The following is a 22,060-nucleotide window of genomic DNA, read 5'->3' as shown; positions in this document are numbered from 1 at the left end:
AATGACCCATAATGTCAAAGTGGAATTATGCTTTTTAAAATGTATACTTATTAATAGAAAATTAGTCTGAAATATCTTGTGTTAATAAGTATTCAACCCCTTTGTCAAGCCTAAAGTTCAGGAGTATTATTTTGCTTAAATTACGTGTTTAACATGATTTTTTTTTTTTATGACTACCTTCTATCTGTAGCCCATACATACAATTATCTGTAAGGTCCCTCTGCCGAGCAGGGAATTTCACACCGATTCAACCATAAAGACCAGGGAGGTTTTCACATGCCTCGCAAAGAAGTGTACCTATTGGTAGATGGGTAAAAATAAAAAATCAGACATTGAATATCCCTTTGAGCATGGTGAAGTTACTAATTACACTTTGGATGGTGTCGCAATACACCCAGTCACTACAAAGATACAGGTATCCTTCTTAACTCTGTTGCTGGAGATGAACAAAACCACTAATTTCACCATGAGAACAGTGATGATGGATCAACAACCATGTGTTTACTCCACAATACTAATCTAATTGACAGCGAAAAGGAAGCCTGTGAAGAATATAAATATTCAAAAACATGCATCCTATTTGCAACATAGTACCTAAGTAATGTTGCAAAAAATGTGGCTCAACTATTCACTTTGTCGTGAATACAAAGTTATGTTTAGGGCAAATACAACACATTACTGAGTACAACTCCATATTTTCAAGCATAGTGGAGGCTGCCTCATGTTATGGGTATGCTTGAAATCTTTAAGGACTGGAGTTTTTCAGAGAGAAAGAGAATGAATGAGAATTCAAAGAGAATGAAGTTAAGCACAGGCAAAGTCTTAGAGGTAAACCTAGTTGTCTGCTTTCCACCAGACACTTTCAGCAGGACAATAACCTAAAACACAAGGCCAAATCTACTCTGGAGTTGCTTATCAAGAAGACGGTGAATGTTGCAGAGTTAATGTTTTGACTTAAATCTACTTGAAATCTATGGAAAGACCTTAAAATGGTTCCCGCAATCAAATCAAATTTATTTATATAGCCCTTCGTACATCAGCTGATATCTCAAAGTGCTGTACAGAAACCCAGCCTAAAACCCCAAACAGCAAGCAATGCAGGTGTAGAAGCACGGCAATGATCAACAACCAATTGGACAGAGCTTGAAGAATTTAGAAAATAATAATGGACAAATGTTGCACAATCCAGGTGTGGAAAGCTCTTAGACTTACCCAGAAAGACTCTCGGCTGTAATTTCTGCCAAAGGGGCTTCTATGAAGTATTGACACAGGGTTGTGTATGTAAATGAGATTTCGTTTTCAATACATCTGCTAAAATGTCTAAACATGTTTTCACTTTGTCATTATGGTATTGTGTGTAGATGTGTGAGGATCTATTTCATCCATTTTGAATTCCGGCTGTAATGCAACTAAATGTGGAGTAAGTCTTGGGGGTTTTGTGCTTACATTTCAGACATCTAGTAATATTTAAATGCCTATCGTTACATGCAGTATCTCTTATGAACACCCTTTTTTTCTCCATAATACTCCTGGTTAGAAAATGAGCTGATCTACAATTAAAATGTTTGAATGGTACCACAGGGCCTGGTAAAAACTGCCTCATGGGAACACTGTGGCAGTTAGCGGGCCTGACTGTCTTACACCCACAGTGATTTTAGTTTGCCTGGAGTTTTTCTCTATGGAATTAGATTCTCTGTAAACTGTGGATTGCTGATGCTGTGTGTTGGCCAATGAGAGGCTTTGAAGCCACCGGTCAGCCATATTGGCACTCCCCAGAAGAAACATTCCTCCATAGGAATTAATATAATTCTACAGTGTTTCAATTCAATGTCTCAAGGACAAAATTACATGTATTTAAGTGGGGACAGTAAATCTAATCGAATTCGTCACGTGCTGAATACAACAGGTGTAGAACTTGGGGGGGGCATTTTATTAGATGTTCAAGAGTCGTGTGGCTTGGGGGTAGAAGCTGTTTAGAAGCCTCTTGGAAGAAGACTTGGTGCTCCGGTACTGCTTGCTGTGTGGTAGCAGAGAGAACAGTCTATGACTAGGATGGCTGGAGTCTTTGACAATTGTTAGGGCCTTCCTCTGACACTGCCTGGTATAGAGGTCCTGGATAGCAGGAAGCTTGGCCCAGTGATGTACTGGGCCGTACGCTCTACCCTCTAGTGCCTTGCGGTCGGAGGCCGAGCAGTTGCCATACCAGGCAGTGATGTACCCAGTCAGCATGCTCTAGATGGTGCACCTGAAGAACCTTTTGAGGATCTCGGGACCCATGCCAACATTTAGATCTTTCAAAATTATACTTTAAGGAAAATGTTTTAATATACTATTTACAAATATGCATTAAAGTGTCTAATGGAGTGAATGTGGCAAACTGATATATATATATATATATATATATACTGCTAAAAAAAATAAAGGGAACACTAAAACCACACATCCTAGATCTGAATGAATGAAATATTTTTATTAAATACTTTTTTCTTTACATAGTGTGATTTTGTTGTCAGCACATTCAACTATCAATCGAAATCAAATTTATCAACTCATGGAGGTCTGGATTTGGAGTCACACTCAAAATTAGTGGAAAACCACACTACAGGCTGATCCAACTTTGATGTAATGTCCTTAAAACAAGTCAAAATGAGGCTCAGTAAATGTGTGTGGCCTCCACGTGCCTGTATGACCTCAATACAACGCCTGGGCATGCTCCTGATGAGGTGGTGGATGGTCTCCTGAGGGATCTCCTCCCAGACCTGGACTAAAGCATCCGCCAACTCCTGGACAGTCTGTGGTGCAATGTGGCGTTGGTGGATGGAGCGAGACATGATGTCCCAGATGTGCTCAATTGGATTCAGGTCTGGGGAAGGGGTGGGCCAGTCCATAGCATCAATGCCTTCCTCTTGCAGGAACTGCTGACACACTCCAGCCACATGAGGTCTAGCATTGTCTTGCATTAGGAGGAACCCAGGGCCAACCGCACCAGCATATGGTCTCACAAGGGGTCTGAGGATCTCATCTTGGTACCTAATGGCAGTCAGGCTACCTCTGGCGAGCACATGGAGGGCTGTGCGCCCCCCCCCCCCCCCCCCAAAGAAATGCCACACCATGACTGACCCACCGCCAAACCGGTCATGCTGGAAGATGTTGCAGGCAGCAGAATGTTCTCCACGGCAGTCTCCAGTCTGTCACGTGCTCAGTGTGAACTTGCTTTCATCTGTGAAGAGCACAGGGCGCCAGTGGCGAATTTGCAAATCTTGGTGTTCTCTGTCAAATGCCAAACGTCCTGCATGGTGTTGGGCTGTAAGCACAACCCCCACCTGTGGACGTCGGGCCCTCATACCACCCTCATGGAGTCTGTTTCTGACCGTTTGAGCAGACACATGCACATTTGTGGCCTGCTGGCGGTCATTTTGCAGGGCTCTGGCAGTGCTCCTCCTGCTCTTTCTTGCACAAAGGCAGAGGTAGCGGTCCTGCTGCTGGGTTGTTGCCCTCCTACGGCCTCCTCCACGTCTCCTGATGTACTGGCCTGTCTCCTGGTAGCGCCTCCATGCTCTGGACACTACGCTGACAGGCACAGCCAACCTTCTTGCCACAGCTTGCATTGATGTGCCATCCTGGATGAGCTGCACTACCTGAGCCACTTGTGGGGGTTGTAGACTCCGTCTCATGCTACCACTAGAGTGAAAGCATCGCCAGCCAGCATTCAAAAGTGACCAAAACATCAGCCAGGAAGCATAGGAACTGAGAAGTGGTCTGTTGTCACCACCTGCAGAACCACTCCTTTATTGGGGGTGTCTTGCTAATTGCCTATAATTTCCACCTGTTGTCTATTCCATTTGCACAACGGCATGTGAAATTTATTGTCAATCAGTGTTGCTTCCTAAGTGGACAGTTTGATTTCACAGAAGTGTGATTGACTTGGAGTTACATTGTGTTTAAGTGTTCTCTTTACTTTTTTGAGCAGTGTATATGTGGGGCAAAAAAGTTTAGTCAGCCACCAATTGTGCAAGTTCTCCCACTTAAAAAGATGGGAGGCCTATCATTTTCATCATAGGTACACTTCAACTAAAACAGACGATGAGAAAAAAAATCCTGAAAATCACATTGTAGGATTTTTAATGAATGTATTTGCAAATTATGGTGGAAAATAAGTATTTGGTCACCTACAAACAAGCAAGATTTCTGGCTCTCACAGACCTGTAACTTCTTCTTTAAGAGGCTCCGCTGTCCTCTACTCGTTATCTGTATTAATGGCACCTGTTTGAAATTGTTATCAGTATAAAAGACACCTGTCCACAACCTCAAATAGTCACACTCAACTCCACTATGGCCAAGACCAAAGAGCTGTCAAAGGACACCAGAAACAAAATTGTAGACCTGCACCAGGCTGGGAAGACTGAATCTGCAATAGGTAAGCAGCTTGGTTTGAAGAAATCAACTGTGGGAGCAATTATTAGGAAATGGAAGACATACAAGACCACTGATAATCTCCCTCGATCTGGGGCTCCATGCAAGATCTCACCCCGTGGGGTCAAAATGATCACAAGAACGGTGAGCAACAATCCCAGAACCACACGGGGGGACCTAGTGAATGACCTGCAGAGAGCCGGGACCAAAGTAACAAAGCCTACCATCAGTAACACACTACTCCGCCAGGGACTCAAATCCTGCAGTGCCAGACGTGTCCCCCTGCTTAAGCCAGTACATGTCCAGGCTCGTCTGAAGTTTGCTAGAGAGCATTTGGATGATCCAGAAGAAGATTGGGAGAATGTCATATGGTCAGATGAAACCAGAATATAACTTTTTGGTAAAAACTCAACTCCTCCTGTTTGGAGGACAAAGAATGCTGAGTTGCATCCAAAGAACACCATACCTACTGTGAAGCATGGGGGTGGAAACATCATGCTTTGGGGCTGTTTTTCTGCAAAGGGACCAGGACGACTGATCCGTGTAAAGGAAAGAATGAATGGGGCCATGTATCGTGAGATTTTGAGTGAAAACCTCCTTCCATCAGCAAGGGCATTGAAGATGAAACGTGGCTGGGTCTTTCAGCATGACAATGATCCCAAACACACTGCCCGGGCAACGAAGGAGTGGCTTCGTAAGAAGCATTTCAAGGTCCTGTAGTAGCCTAGCCAGTCTCCAGATCTCAACCCCATAGAAAATCTTTGGAGGGAGTTGAAAGTCCGTGTTGCCCAGCAACAGCCCCAAAACATCACTGCTCTAGAGGAGATCTGCATGGAGGAATGGGCCAAAATACCAGCAACAGTGTGTGAAGACTTACAGAAAACGTTTGACCTCTGTCATTGCGAACAAAGGGTATATAACAAAGTATTGAAACTTTTGTTATTGACCAAATACTTATTTTCCACCATAATTTGCAAATAAATTCATAAAAAATCCTACAATGTGATTTTCTGGATTTTTTTTTCTTCTCCTTTTGTCTGTCATAGTTGAAGTGTACGTACTTATGATGAAAATTACAGGCCTCATCTTTTTAAGTGGGAGAACTTGCACAATTGGTGGCTGACTAAATACTTTTTTGCCCCACTGTGCGTGTGTGTGTGTGTGTGTGTGTGTGTGTGTGTGTGTGTGTTTGATCTCACACACATCTTCCCCTCCCTGGGTCCATTTTTGTTTTAAAAAATCCTAGCACCACACAGCTGACTCAATTAACCAGCTCATCAAGCTTTTGATGATTTGAATCTCCTGTGTAGTGCTAGGGCAAAACAAAAACATGCACCCAGGAAGTTTGGGAAACCCAGATCGTGTGTCGTTGATATCACCAAACTCTGTCTGCAGTCTGGTTTTAGACCTGGTTGAAAATAACAACCAGAGATATGAAACTATACACCACCTTGTAGGCCCCATTTTACCTTTTAAGCTCCCATGTCCAGATAAACCTTACCCAGCTCAGTGAAACGGGCAGAGTTGTAGAAAAAATTGCCATATATTTGGAAGGCTTACTGCTCTAGGGCAGTGGCCTTCTGATTTAGTGTTTTTTATTTTTGCATGACTGCTGTTCGGTTAAAGGCTATGCTTTCATCTTAAGTCGTTTTACAATGAATGGCTTAGTTTTACCTTGCTGGTTATTCACACCGGTACAGATTTATTTATCTGATTGGGACATTGCTTTGAGCAAGGCTGGCGTACACCCAGACTGTGTGTGAGGAATCGCCCAATAAAAAGGCTCTGCCTGCATTGCGACACCAGCCGATGAAGAATAGAGCTTGTCAGCAAGTGTCCCCTTATTTGTTCGACTCAAAATGAAATACTATCAAACATCACCCCTGACCTATCTCATTCGCAAAACCCCCTTAGTGAGATTGCAGGTGGTTTTGAATCCACAGAACTGTAGTAACCGACCACTGTATAATAATTAGTCACCCATAGTCTTCAGTAGGACTACAACCATATGCTACAAAATGTACCTTGCACGGAACCTCCCATTTATCTAAATGACTCCAGCTGTAGTTCTGAGTGAATATACTTTTGTCAACTCTCTAACTTGCTGAAAATACTAACGCAATATAAATTGACACAAGAATGAGGAAACCTAGGCAGACTTAAGTGAAATTAGTGAGGTGCCCTCTAGTGGACTAATACAACAATCACCATTTTCTTATGTGATTTAAGACGGACTACTGATGTGTGTTGATTTGGTGATGACCAAATCATAATTGTTTGGTTGATTTCGATATGGTACACCGTTTGTGAAGATGGACTTTGACTCTGATCAACAGAATAATATTACATTCATAATTTAAGTGCAGTAATGGTCTGATTAGATGTCTGATGCTTTCCAGAGCATGAGGTTAGATTTGAGGTTTTTGTTACTTACCAATGTTGAGGCAATTCAGAGGGCATTTAAAATTAAGTCACATTTTAAAGGTAGTGGGATAGCCTGTACTTGTAGTCCCTACAGAGACCGTGGGGTGGAGTCAACAACTTGCTGCTTTGTCATCCATGTGGGGATGAGAGGGAGGGGAAAAGCACATGTACATTTGCGCAAGGGGAGGGAGAGTATCAGACGGAGGTAGGGGGAGTGAGTTAGATGGGGAAGTTGCTGCGTCAGTGCGTTAGGTGCCAGCAGACAGTCAGCTGACCTCAGTCCTACAGCCTGAGAGGAAGAGAAAAGGGGGAGGGAGGTAGAGAGAGCAGTAGTGCTGCAGTCATCTCACAGGAGGAAGGTTTGGTTGTCCCCCATCTTCCACCTCGGTCCCCGCACCCCACCCGTCTCCAGCCCAACACACCGCATGCTGTCTGGAATGCCCTGCTGATACCTTCACAGCGGCTCTATCATGGAAAACGGGAAAACAGAAAATGGAGACACCCAGCCTCCACCACAGTGGAAAGACAAGGGTATCCCTCTTTTATTTTACTGTTGCGGTAACCTTTCCTGAATACTATTATATTTTGTAGTTATTGCTGGGTTCTCTAGATGTATATGAAATTAAAAGTAGTCCATTTGTTTTTAGAGGGTGGTTATTAAACCATGCACAGGTATTGTGGACATTTTGTAGTATGTAATTGGCAATCACTCTGGTAGTTGAGTGGGTTGTTTTTATATTGCTTGTCCCATCCAGCCATGCATGCCATTTGCTCTGAATGTGTAGCCAACTGTAAATAAATAAGATTGTTGGTAACTAGTGGAACTGTTAATGCCACACACAAAAATCTAAAAGTTTCTCTGGATTTCTAATGTGTAATACGCTATCCTAGCAGAACCTTTTGGTAAGGGTAGCACTGACAGGAAGAAGTCTGTCCAAAGGTGCATGGTGGGAGGAGGGGTGTTGGGCTGAAGTGACAAGTGTAATAGATGTCTAATGATTCCATGCTGCCTGGAGTTGACTCATGACTGCCTGGTCCGGTGCACCAGGGGTCTCTAACCCCTTTGACAAATGCTTCTGAATACAGGACCAGCCTTCAGTCTGCTGACTAGGCTTTATAAAGGTGTTTAAGTCCATTGTTCAGCAAAAATAAGGTGTGTGCATAGTGGTTAAGAGCATTGGGCAAGTAACCGAAAGGTCGCTGGTTTGTATCCCTGAGTTGACTAGGTGAAAAATCTCTGTGCCCTTTAGTAAGGCACTTAACCCTAATTGCTCCTATAAGTCGCTCAGGATAAGTATATCTGCTAAATTACAAATGTGTGTATTCACACTTGGCTCCTCTGGTGCTTGCCATATAGCCTATGTGGCTTATGACAGAAGAGGTCTTCTGGTGTTTTCCAGGCCCAGTTGTAGCCATCTGCTTTCAACTCAGACGGGACATTGTGAGGCTCAGGCAACCAATGGCACTGTGCTCACGTCCTGCTGATTTTTGTCATGTGTGCTACTGCGTTGCATCATTCTGGAATGCAGCATGGCAATTGGCACACATTGCAACAGAAAGGGCATTGTGCTCAAAGGGACCCTGTCAACTCTATTTGACTAAATGGTATGTCATCCATTTTAGCAACTACCATCTGGCTGACTGCTCAGTTGAGCATGACCCGCACTTGGATAGGGTATGGGTGTAGTAGACTACCAGCCTGAGTCACTCCAGTGACTAAGCAGTATTGGGCTGAGAGACTGTCTACATTAGTCTGTAACATTATGTATTAAAAAATTACAGGATTAAAGCATGAGGGGCAGATGGCAGTGACATAACACTAAAAGGGCCAAAGAAATTGTATAGCTGGGTGATGAAGTAGGATGTTTTCTGGTGTGCCCCCATAATTAGTTTTAACAGGTAAGCATATTGTTAGATTCTTTTAACTAGACATGTGGGTGCATGGATTTCCATCTGACATGTGTTCTGATGTAAGCGTTTGTAGAGGACTCTTTCTGGCTATCGCATTAAGGCTATGAACTCACTACCAGACGATTGTATTGGTAAAATATTGACCAACAGCTTCACATGGCTGTATGAAAGACTTCCAAAACATTGCAAATTGCCTGTGGTTGTCAGTTTTTACATTTGTTGGAATTGGTATTTATAAAAATGTCTTTGTAATAAACTCCTGATTTTAGATATGACCAGTTGTCGGTCATAATGATGCACTGTTATATTGATAAAGCTGGTCAACATTTGCAGTTATGACTAACATTTTCCCCAGCCCTACTCCCCAATTTCCAATATTTTCATTCAGTTTTGAAACCAAATGACTTACTACAAAGCTCTACCAGTGTTCCCACGAATAGTAGAAAAGCACATTCGCATATTTGCATTGGGCACGTATTGAAACTTCAACATAATTAGAAAGGGCTGAGGCGCTGCAGAGCTGCGCATAATGAGTGGATCTCAAATATACCTAGCAGGAAGTGAACACCCTTTCGCGCAGCTGAGCTAGTTAAGTGCTGGATGCTAGGAGGCTCAAGATGGATGCCGAACGGGGTAAGTGCTGTCATTCTCGTGTGTACGATGCTGTCTTTACATATCACATTTATATTCGATTGTATCGCCGTTGAATTGACCAATTTGCCTTACCGACGCTACGGTGTGAGGCGAATGGGTAGGAATTGAGCTGTGCATGGCGCTATGCAGAGGCCCAGCTAGGTTAAACGGGACATTTTATCGTGATGGGGGCTACGCTGAGAAGTACATGGCGTCAGACTCATGTACGATTCAGTCATTTTCCTGTTAATCCATCTCCCCCCGTGGATATTAAAGTAGTGTTTACATGGAGATGTATACGGAAGGACATTATTAAATCATGGCATGTTATTAGCTAGCTATATGATAAGATTAGCGCAGTTGATATGCCTGGGCTATTTTTAGTTCCCCCACATGCTAGTTCATGCTTACCATATGTACCGTAGATAGACTGAAATGGCGAACACCCCCCCCCCCCTTTCACGGTTGCACGTTAGCTATTATTGCTAGAAACATTCTAAACAAAGGGTCCTGGTGACGCAAATATTTGGGCTAGTAACTGGCCAATGTTAGCGATCTAGCTATATTTAAACGAGCTGTAGCCGAGCTATCCAGTTAAGCTAGCAGCTAACATTGGCGTTTGGGAGAAATTAAAAGCTTAGCGTCACCACCTAAAAAGACCCCACGAGCGTGGTCCATAAAGGGTCTGACTTGATTCCTCACGAGAAGCATTCTTGTGATTTGACAGTGAAGTGTGTCCCTAGGCTGGCTAAAACTGCTGACGCTTCTTTTGATTCTGCTTCTGCGGTGCCTTTAGGTATTTTACTTGTTCGCTATGTGATCAATTCAATCACAATAATGCATCAGTCGTTGCTTTGGTACGAATCGCTTGATACGATTATCTATTTGGCAGAAACCTGTCAAATTAGGGTTTTCAACTATAAGCCCATTCATTACTTGTTAAGCAATTTGAAATCTGATAGCCTGCCAAGTCATTGCACATTGAAGACTCGAGCAATGCCCGCTTGCTGACTGGCCTACGTTTTAAAATGCGTCTGCCAGTAGGAAATAGATGTCTTTCATATCTAATATTGTACACTGACGTGCTAGGAATTGCTGGTGAAACACAAGCATGGGTCTGTCCTGCCCCTAGCTGACTGTTAGCCAACCCCCACCCAATCTTAAAAATAAACAGGTTTTAGGCCTGTGCCATGGCTATGAATGAACCTGGACCTAGGTGCATTACCTGCAGTGGTATACTGGCGTTCCAACAGTAAACGAAACATGTCAGCTGTAGGGAACACCAGGGATTCCCGTTTAGTAAAGTAGTGTGGCTAGTAGCTAATTATCTGCAGACAAATAATTAAGCAAATTAAATTGGGTGTTCATTATTTCATAGATTTACCCCTTCTCATTCCACCTCCAACATCACCACCATAATCTCTTATTTTAATGTGTTGAAAAGAAGCACACTTAGTTTGTGTCCTGCAGCTATCTGACCCTGTTCTCTCTCCTGCAGTGGTAGAGCTCCTGTACTGGCGTGATGTCAAGACTTCTGGCGTGGTGTTTGGCGCTGGCCTCTCTCTGCTGCTCTCCCTGACACTTTGCAGCATCGTCAGTGTCTCATCCTACATCACTCTGGTGCTCCTCTCTGTCACCATTTGCTTCAGGATATACAAGGGGATCCTGCAGGCCATCCAGAAGTCTGATGAAGGGCACCCATTCAAGTTAGTAACCCACTTTTTTTAAACATAAGGGGGGGGGGGGGAGTACCCAATTGTCATACTTGAGTAAAAGTAAATATACAGTGGGGCAAAAAGTATTTAGTCAGCCACCAATTGTGCAAGTTCTCCACTTAAAAAGATGAGAGGCCTGTAATTTTCATCATAGGTACACTTCAACTATGACAGACAAAATGAGAGGGAAAAAAATCCAGAAAATCACATTGTAGGATTTTAAATTTATTTATTTGTAAATGATGGTGGAAAATAAGTATTTGGTCAATAACAAAAGTTTCTCAATACTTTGTTATATACCCTTTGTTGGCAATGACAGAGGTCAAATGTTTTCTGTAAGTCTTCACACACTGTTGCTGGTATTTTGGCCCATTCCTCCATGCAGATCTCCTCTAGAGCAGTGATGTTTTGGGGCTGTTGCTGGGCAACACGGACTTTCAACTCCCTCCAAAGATTTTCTATGGGGTTGAGATCTGGAGACTGGCTAGGCCACTCCAGGACCTTGAAATGCTTCTTACGAAGCCACTCCTTCGTTGCCCGGGCGGTGTGTTTGGGATCATTGTCATGCTGAAAGACCCAGCCACATTTCATCTTCAATGCCCTTGCTGATGGAAGGAGGTTTTCACTCAAAATCTCACGATACATGGCCCCATTCATTCTTTCCTTTACACGGATCAGTCGTCCTGGTCCCTTTGCAGAAAAACAGCCCCAAAGCATGATGTTTCCACCCCCATGCTTCACAGTAGGTATGGTGTTCTTTGGATGCAACTTTTTACCAAAAAGTTCTATTTTGGTCTCATCTGACCATATGACATTCTCCCAATCTTCTTCTGGATCATCCAAATGCTCTCTAGCAAACTTCAGACGGGCCTGGACATGTACTGGCTTAAGCAGGGGGACACATCTGGCACTGCAGGATTTGAGTCCCTGCCGGCGTAGTGTGTTACTGATGGTAGGCTTTGTTACTTTGGTCCCAGCTCTCTGCAGGCCAGGTGTGGTTCTGGGATTTTTGCTCACCGTTCTTGTGATCAATTTGACCCCACGGGGTGAGATCTTGCGTGGAGACCCAGATTGAGGGAGATTATCGGTGTTCTTGTATGTCTTCCATTTCCTAATAATTGCTCCCACAGTTGATTTCTTCAAACCAAGCTGCTTACCTATTGCAGATTCAGTCTTCCCAGCCTGGTGCAGGTTACAATTTTGTTTCTGGTGTCCTTTGACAGCTCTTTGGTCTTGGCCATAGTGGAGTTGAGTGTGACTATTTGAGGTTGTGGACAGGTGTCTTTTATACTGATAACAAGTTCAAACAGGTGCCATTAATACAGATAACGAGTGGAGGACAGAGGAGCCTCTTAAAGAAGAAGTTACAGGTCTGTGAGAGCCAGCAATCTTGCTTGTTTGTAGGTGACCAAATACTTATTTTCCACCATAATTTGCAAATAAAATCATTAAAAAATCCTACAATGTGATTTTCTGGATAGTTGAAGTTTACCTATGATGACAATTACAGGCCTCATCATTTTAAGTCAAATCAAATCAAGTGGGAGAACTTGCACAATTGGTGGCTGACTAAATACTTTTTTTGCCCCACTATACCTTAATAGAAAATGTGTTACAGTCACCAAGTAAAGTACTACTTGAGTAAAATTATGAAAGTGTTTGGGTTTAAATATACTTAATCCAAAGTAAAATGTAATTGCAAAAATATACTGAAGTATACATCAAATGTCAAACCAAATGGCACAATTTTCTCTTTTTTTGAGTCAAGAGCACACTCAGACATAATTCACAAATTAAGTGTTTGTTCAGTGAGTATGCCATATCAGAGGCGGTATGGATGACCAGTGGTCTTCTCTTGCTAAAAGTGTGTGAATTGGACCATTTTCCTGTCCTCTTAGGCATTCAAAATGTAAGAAGTACTATTGGGTGTCAGGGAAAATGTATGGAGTAAAAAGTACATCATTTTCTTTAGGAATGTAGTGAAGTAAAAGTTGTCAAATATAAATAGTAAAGTACAGATACTTTAAACTACTAAAGTGGTATTTTTTTCGTAAGTACTTTACTCCACTGCTCAACATACCCCATGATGTATTGCAGACAACATCCATATATTATATACATCATGCATGCATTAGCCTCAGCTGCTCTCTGGACCATCTCTTGTTCCAAAACCGCAGATTAAGATTCTTATACAGCAGAGTAACCTTGGCATCTCACATACATTTCAGTGATCACTGTTCCATGGCAGTGTTCCTGAAGAGTGCATCTTTTTGTGGATTATTCCATTTAGTCACTTCAGGAATTGAATTGAAGTTAAATGACTGAATTGAAACCACATGTTTTATGAATCATGCAATTTGAACATGATTATTCAGCTACTGGCTAATTTATAGTTGGACTAAAATATTGGTCTGATTAGATGATTGGGTTGCAGAAGTAGATGTATTCCCAGCCAAGGAGGGAGAAAGGGACATCTCTTATTTGAGAGTAAACATTCTGACTCTGTCGCACAGAGCTGCTACTCTGGTTATCCCCATTTCTGGCAGTGGCTTAAAGCCTTATTTTCACCAACCACTCATTAACGTTGAATTATCTTGGTTTAAGATTACAGGGAATTGTGACTGGTGCTCAGAAAATCATAACTAAGCCGGTCAAGCGTGGTTCTTGGCTTTGCGTTCTAAGAAATCAATCTGATGTGCAAAAAGGCCAACCACTCCTTGACAACCTGTAGGCTTCAGAGGGTTTTCTAGACCCCTCGCCCATGTTTTGTGAATAACCTCAACACTAAGAAACAATTTAATTGTATTTGTTGCGTACACATTTTGCAGATGTTGCAGGTATGGCATAACACTTATGTTCCTAGCTCTAACAGTGCAGTAATAACAATACATGCAAATAAAACAAATCTATATAAATATTAGAACAAGCAATGTCAGTCTGGAATGTATATGATGGTGTGTAGAGATTATGGGACACTATATATGAATAGAAAAAAGGTGTACAGAGGGTGGTTTAGGATGAGCCTTGACTAGAATAGTGTCGTGACTTTACTTTCATTAATCTAATGACTTATCTAATCAACTGTTTAAGTGTTACCCAGTTAAATTAATCATGTAACAAACTCACTAGGATTTGGGGCACCACGGGAGCTGTTCTTTAAAGAGTTACAATCTCCCGAATTAAACTCTGAAGGTCTTTACCCATCACATCCATAAACAGTTAACTTATTAATCATAACCTCGTATCATATCATTCTGAACAGTCTTGCATCTGCAAAAACCCCAGCCTTACTTATGATTCAGTACTACACAAATGTATTTATTTTATATGCTAAGTAAATGGTAACACAGTATAAATATACACACTTAATACATTAGAAACAGGTCCCTAGCAGACTGACAACAAAATGGCTGCTTGTTACGAGAGAGGGACAGACCTTTTAACGTTGTTACGTTTAGAAACTACTCTCACTTATACTTTGCACACCGCCACCCGCTTGGAGTAGGAAATCATGAATGTATTTATGTGAAAATCCTTGGTTTCTCTCGATAGACAAGGCCTTCTTGGAAAGGATGTTGGACCTCTTCGCTTGTAAGGCTCTGATTGTCCGAAAGGGTCCCCACCAGTCTTCTACTGTTCTCCTCTGCAGTCGTCCGATATCCGGTGACTTGTCGTGTAGTCCTGAACAGAACTACAGATTTTATTCTACTTCCATTCGCTCTGGAAGATGTTTCTTTGAAGATGGTTCCAGTGGGGTGATGGGAGTAGTGTAATACGATGATTTGAACACAGTAATGGAATGGTCCCACTTAAATGTGCTTTTCTAGATACTTTACTGAGGACAGCTAACCCGCCGTACCAGTGATTGTCCGGGACGTGACTTTATCGTCTCTACCTTGTGTTGAGATTGAGTTCCAACCACTTTAAATGTGAGCTGCAGCGCCACATCTCTCTGGTCTGATGTGTAAATTCTTAACCCATTTTATACAGTTCATTCAAAAGGCTTGGTCTGTCAGGCTGACACGTTCTCTGACCTTACTCGTGGGCGTGGCTAGTCACTGCAAAGTTGATGTAGAACTCTATGGCTCCTAAAAACACACACACTTTTCATATTTCATGCACAACACACGATGGACATATATACTTTTCAAGTTACAGTATTTCCTTTAACATTTTTAATGACATCACAAAATAACTGAAACTTCACCAGTGTTCTCTAGATCACCCCTGACCATTCCCCACATTCTATGTTAGAAATATTGTTCCAGTATTTGCTTTAGAATGTGTTAGTTTCCTCGGGAAAAGGTCTGAAACGGGCTCATTCCTGTGGTGAAAATTGTAGAGGGAGATGCTGAAAGTTCTCCTTGATTTACAACAGGGTGTGAGGTGTTACCCCCCCCCCCCCCCTCCCTTATGTGGCTGAGAGGGGGTCTGGTTGGACCTATTTGAATCCTCACAGGACACTCATGACAATTTATACATATGTGGGTTAACTCCATTGTTGAATGATAACACACCTTGTTTAGATTCAGGATTTGTCTTGCCGCTCATGTTTTGTGGTGTTGCAGGCTCTACCTGAAGCAGGATGTGTGTCTGTCAGAGGAAACCGTCCATAAGTACAGCGACTGTGCTCTGGCACGGTTCAACACAACAGTCATAGAGCTGCGTCGCCTCTTTCTTGTTGAAGACCTGGTGGATTCCCTCAAGGTAAGAATGCAAATGAAGATTTAAGTATGTAGGCTAACCTCCTGCACGGAAATATGGTGCTTGTTTAGGAATAGGCTACATATTTTGGTATTAATTATATATTTTTATTTTTACTCAGTCTAGGGGGAATTTGACTGTTAACCTTTTAGGAATATTCAGGTTCAACCCCCTAATAGCTACGGAAAACCTTGGATATCACTGTATAAGGATGCATGTGATCCTGGATTACAACAGCGGAGTGCCTCACATGTTAACATACCTAAGCTCTGTAGGAAGGAATAAGCAACATTTTGAGTGAAATTGTCATAGAACGGCTTTGCTAATCAATATATGGAAAGATAGCCTCTTACATGCTCATGATTGCACCTCTGTCACTCGGTCGCGTCGTTGCCATAGTTCTCAACGTTCTACAGATGCCTCCGCATATTGATTTCTTACAGATGGTTAATGCCAAGTCTTTCAGAACAGTGGCTTATGACTTCGTCAAATCTACGCGAATGGCCTGTAAATACGTCGACATTGCTTAAGTAGACTAATTAGTAGAAAACAACTTTGCCATCATGATTTCGTTAAGTTTAAGATGGCGATGTTGCCATGAGCTAGCAGAGTTCATCAGAAATGGCTAACAATGCCAACATTAGCTAGGTAGAATGTCGGCGCTCTCCCCTCAATCTTAGCTGAAGCTGTACTGCATCTAAAGTCTCTGGAGACATCACAATGATTACAGAAACTTCTTACTAATTTGTCTACATTTTGAAATGTCATTGTGTTTCCAAGCCACAGTAATGCACTTCAGATAATCTTAATCAGCACCAATTGAGACTATGGAGTAGTATGGTCAGCTGGTCTTAAAACGAATGTTCAAAACAATATTGTGACAACATGCTGCAACCCATGAATAGGCTGAGTGTTCTGAACAGACTGAAATAAAACCTATCCTTCTTCTCCCATCCAGTTTGCTGTGCTGATGTGGATTCTCACCTATGTTGGTGCCTTGTTCAACGGACTCACACTCCTTATTCTAGGTAAGATACCATTTGAAAAAGTTGATAATTGGAGACTTAAGCATAAAGGCTTTTTGTGACATTTTTGACACTTCACTTCCACGCCTGCCTGGCTGGGCAGAGTTGCAGTTTTAAAAATATATATGTATTTTTTTTGTTGTAATGGGTAGACTTAGGTTTAGGCAATAACCCAATCAAAACGAAAAGCTCCTTGAATGTGGGAATATGCCAGGCAGGCATGCTGGGCTTAATCAATTATGGCCTATTGTATAGATAGTAGGACAAAAATGAACGTTTAAGATCAGACTTTTAGTTTATAAATACACTGCTCAAAAAAATAAAGGGAACACTAAAATAACACATCCTAGATCTGAATGAATGAAATATTCTTATTAAATACTTTTTTCTTTACATAGTTGAATGTGCTGACAACAAAATCACACAAATGATCAATGGAAATCAAATTTATCAACCCATGGAGTCACACTCAAAATTAGTGGAAAACCACACTACAGGCTGATCCAACTTTGATGTAATGTCCTTAAAACAAGTCAAAATGAGGCTCAGTAGTGTGTGTGGCCTCCACGTGCCTGTATGACCTCCCTACAACGCCTGGGCATGCTCCTGATGAGGTGGCGGAGGTCTCCTGAGGGATCTCCTCCCAGACCTGGACTAAAGCATCCGCCAACTCCTGGACAGTCTGTGGTGCAACGTGGCGTTGGTGGATGGAGTGAGACATGATGTCCCAGATGTGCTCAATTGGATTCAGGTCTGGGAAACGGGCGGGCCAGTCCATAGCATCAATGCCTTCCTCTTGCAGGAACTGCTGACACACTCCAGCCACATGAGGTCTAGCATTGTCTTGCATTAGGAGGAACCCAGGGCCAACCGCACCAGCATATAGTCTCACAAGGGGTCTGAGGATCTCATCTTGGTACCTAATGGCAGTCAGGCTACCTCTGGCGAGCACATGGAGGGCTGTGCGGCCCCCCAAAGAAATGCCACCCCACACCAGGACTGACCCACCGCCAAACCTGTCATGCTGGAGGATGTTGCAGGCAGCAGAACGTTCTCCACGGTGTCTCCAGACTGTGTCACGTCTGTCATGTGCTCAGTGTGAACCTGCTTTCATCTGCGAAGAGCACAGGGCGCCAGTGGCGAATTTGCCAATCTTGGTGTTCTCTGGCAAATGCCAAACGTCCTGCACGGTGTTGGGCTGTAAGCACAACCCCCACCTGTGGACGCCAGGCCATCATACCACCCTCATGGAGTCTGTTTCTGACCGTTTGAGCAGACACATGCACATTTGTGGCCTGCTGGAGATCATTTTGCAGGGATTTGGCAGTGCTCCTCCTACCCCTCCTTGCACAAAGGCTGAGGTAGCGGTTCTGCTGCTGGGGTTGTTGCCCTCCTACGGCCTCCTCCACGTCTCCTGATGTACTGGCCTGTCTCCTGGTAGTGCCTCCATGCTCTGGACAATACGCTGACAGACACAGCAAACCTTCTTGCCACAGCTCGCATTGATGTGCCATCCTGGATGAGCTGCACTACCTGAGCCACTTGTGTGGGTTGTAGACTCCGTCTCATGCTACCACTAGAGTGAAAGCATCGCCAGCCAGCATTCAAAAGTGACCAAAACATCAGCCAGGAAGCATAGGAACTGAGAAGTGGTCTGTGGTCAACACCTGCAGAACCACTCCTTTATTGGGGGGTGTCTTGCTAATTGCCTATAATTTCCACCTGTTGTCTATTCCATTTGCACAACAGCATGTGACATTTTTTGTCAATCAGTGTTGCTTCCTAAGTGGACAGTTTGATTTCACAGAAGTGTGATTGACTTGGAATTACATTGTTTAAGTGTTCCCTTTATTTTTTTGAGCAGTGTACTTTGCTACCATGACACACACTGACCCACTTTGTTCCCTTTTAGCATGTGCACATAGTAAGTACACAATCATGTTTTTGGGATACGTGTCTTAACAGATTTCACAATTATTCTTTAGTTGTGAACACGACATCAGTGTCCTTATCATCTTGGTCCTTCTCTTTGTAAGTCACCTTGATTTAGCACGTGTTCTATCAGTTTATTAAAATATTTAGTGTAATCCGACAGCAGGTAAAGCAAGGGGCTATAGCAGCACACAAGACTACAAATGCATGCTGGGCCTGATTACCCTGACCTCGTGACGTGAGCACTACTGGAGAGAAATTAGAGCGTGCGAGAAGGCAGACCCTCCAGCCTTTCGGAATTTAGCTCCAGTCAAATTGGGCGCTCTGCTCGCATACAATATTAAATCTGTATACAGACATAGTGGCTTACTGACAGAGGTGTCAACCTTCTCCCCCTCTCTCCAGGTCTGGTTGGAATGTTCAGCTTCCCCATCATCTATGAGAAGTACAAGGTATGAGCTGTTATTTGCTGATAAATGTATGAAAAATATGTTGATCTGACGAGGGAAGCATAGAACATTCGCACCTAAACTGAAATCTTGATCAATTGACTTCAAAGTCAAATGGAAGTTTAATATTGTACCTAAGCTTTTCACTAGAATGATTTTTGTTTTGTGTGTTTTAGGTACAGATTGACCATTATGTGGGGATGGCCAACAAGCGGGTCAAAGACATTATTGCAACGTAAGTAAATACTGGTTGACAAAATGTGAATATCTTGGCAGTGTTGTAATGCAAAGGAGAAATGTATAGGAAGTAGGTATCCCAAAAACTCTTTGAACAACCAGGTCTGCAGTCCTAAAAAGCTGTTGAAAAATAAATTGTGGTGGATCAAATAGAATTATCTTGGCAGTGATGTAATGAGAGATGCATCTTCCAAATATTTGTGGGCGGCAGGTAGCCTAGTGGTTAGAGCGTTGGACTACTAACCGAACGGTTGCGAGATTGAATCCCGAGCCGACAAGGTAAAAATCTGTTCTGCCCCTGAACAAGGCAAATTAAAAATAAATATTCAGACCCTTTGCTATGAGACTTGAAATTAAGCTCAGGCGCATCTTGTTTCCATTGATCATCCTTGATGTTTTGACAACTTGATTGGAGTCCACCTTTGGTAGATTCAATTGATTTGGTAATGTGTGCACACACCTGTCTATATATGGTCCCACCGGTGACATTGCATGTCAGAGCAAAAACCAAGTCATGAGGTCGTCTGTAGAGCTTCGAGACAGCATTGTGTTGAGGCACAAATCTGGGGAAGGGTACCAAAAAGCGAGGTATGGACCTCGGGAGCCCGAACCATTATCCCCCCTCCTGACAGCCAAATCCACTAATCTGAAGGGTTGTCCACAACTTTTGTATACATGGTGCATGTGTTTGGCATGAACTGTTAAGTTCCAATGTCTCTCTGGCCATCAGAAAAATACAGAAATGAAAATGCTTATTTTACATATCCACCTAGTTTTCAAATTTGACAGTATTTTGTTTTGGAATAATCGGTTATGAATTTGCTTTGAATAGTTCATGACCCTAGGGTGGCAACGCATACATTCTAAGGGATTTCAATGGGTCTTTCACCATTCAGATTTTGTATACGGTTCAATTCAACATCACCCCGATACTATGTCAAAAAAAGGCATATTGGCCAAAGTCACAATGGTACTTGATCCAGACAGGCCTTTTTTAAAGTTCAATAGCTTTTTTACCAAAGCCAAATTGAGTGTATAATGGATTAATTTATGCATAAATTAAAATCAATCTATATAACACTGATTTATTTGAATGGTAAATCTCTGATAATCTGGGTAAATGAATGTAGCCTAGGCATATTCACAATACAGGTGAATGTATATTCAATAGGATGTACATGCATTGAGTTATTTAGCTTGTTTTGGCTGATTTTCATGGGGTGACAAAATGTTTGCCTTCTGTTTGACTTATTTTATTACACTCAACATTTGCGTAGAATAGCATTAGTCTTTTTATAAATGTGTACGCTGCCTCTTTTTAAGGCCCATGACATTTACACACTCCGCTCAAGAAAATATCTTGACTGGGAGAGATGAGGCGGGGTAGACTAAGTTAATTCATTTTTGGTGACGATCCGCTTTGAAAATGACTATTTTGCATTCTGATTTCAAGCAAGCTACTACCGGTATCTTATTGTATTGTAAGCTGGTCTAAGGCACTGCATTGCAGTGCTAGCTGTGCTGCCAGAGATTCTGGGTTCGAGCCTAGGCTCTGTCGCAGCAGGCCGCGACCGGGAGGCCCATGGGACGACGCACAGCGTATATCCTTGTCTCATCGTGCACTCGCAACTCCTGCCGGCAACTCCTGCCGGGTGCAGTGCACACTGACCAGGTCGCCAGGTGTAGTGTTTCCTCCCACACATTGGTGTGCCTGGCTTCCGGGTTGGATGTTCATTGCGTCAAGAAGCAGTGCGGTTGGGTTGTGTTTCGGAGAACGCATGGCTCTCGACCTTCGCCTCGCCCGAGTCCGTACGGGAGTTGCAGTAATGAGACAAGACTGTAACTACTACCACTTGGATACCACGAAATTGAGGGGAGGATAAAAAGGGGTGTAAAAAATATATATATGTGTGTTAACTTCTGTGCAGCATAAGTGTGACGCAGCCCAGACTCCCAGTGAGTGCAGTGGTTTCTCAGGACAGGCTAGAGCTAGCAATGAGTAAGTGGTGCAGGCACAGGGAACTTTTGGGGCATGGCTAGAATGGAAACAGGATGCACTTAAGCTCAATTTCAAGTCTCATGGCAATGGGTCTGAATACTTATGTAAAGGTGTTACATTTTTTAAAGTAAATTAGCTACATTTCGAACTGTTTTTGCTTTGTCATTATGGGGTGTATTGTGTAGATTAAGGAAACATTAATGTAATCAATTTTAGACTAACGATGTGGGGAAGGGGTCTCAATACTGCCGAATAGCAGTCTAATCCGACTTTATCGTTTAAAATCCTGTACCAACAAAGCAAGGAAATTATCTAATAGTTTTGAAAAAATGTGAATCTCCAATTGATGACAAATTAATGAAATCCCTCTTATACCACTGATTTTAACAATTTATTAACATTTATCAGACACATATTGCATCATTTTACCATTTAAAAGGTTCTGCAAGAATTCAATTGTATTATAAATCATTTACACAACATGCAAACCTCAAGAACCCAGCCCTTGTATTCAGAATGAATTTTCATTCAGAACCAGAATTGGATTACCCAAACACATAGCCACTTTATATTTATGTACTTTGTAATATCTGCTAATAACCTTTGGCTGGATTTGTA

At 42.5% G+C, this 22,060-nt stretch overlaps 1 protein-coding gene across 6 annotated transcripts in view; it reads left to right on the top strand.

Annotated features, from left to right (window-relative positions):
• Positions 1-22,060, top strand: part of LOC109898879 (reticulon-4) — a 34,884-nt gene that overhangs the window by 11,695 nt on the left and 1,129 nt on the right. For 4 of the 6 annotated variants that reach the window (XM_031835603.1, XM_031835602.1, XM_031835601.1 and 1 more), the window contains 5 exons: positions 10,880-11,087; positions 15,665-15,803; positions 16,759-16,828; positions 19,163-19,209; positions 19,383-19,441. In XM_031835603.1, the coding sequence (XP_031691463.1) occupies positions 10,880-11,087; positions 15,665-15,803; positions 16,759-16,828; positions 19,163-19,209; positions 19,383-19,441 (523 nt within the window). Of the gene's footprint in view, positions 1-7,039; positions 7,369-9,243; positions 9,382-10,879; positions 11,088-15,664; positions 15,804-16,758; positions 16,829-19,162; positions 19,210-19,382; positions 19,442-22,060 lie in introns of those variants that run through there. The other 2 variants (XM_031835604.1, XM_031835605.1) reach the window with 2 other exon arrangements.

This window comes from Oncorhynchus kisutch, linkage group LG11 (genome assembly GCF_002021735.2).
Source record: "Oncorhynchus kisutch isolate 150728-3 linkage group LG11, Okis_V2, whole genome shotgun sequence".
Taxonomy (NCBI): Eukaryota; Metazoa; Chordata; class Actinopteri; order Salmoniformes; family Salmonidae; genus Oncorhynchus; species Oncorhynchus kisutch.
The sequence above is the reverse complement of the archived record's forward strand: the minus strand, read 5'-3'. Positions and strand labels throughout refer to the sequence as shown.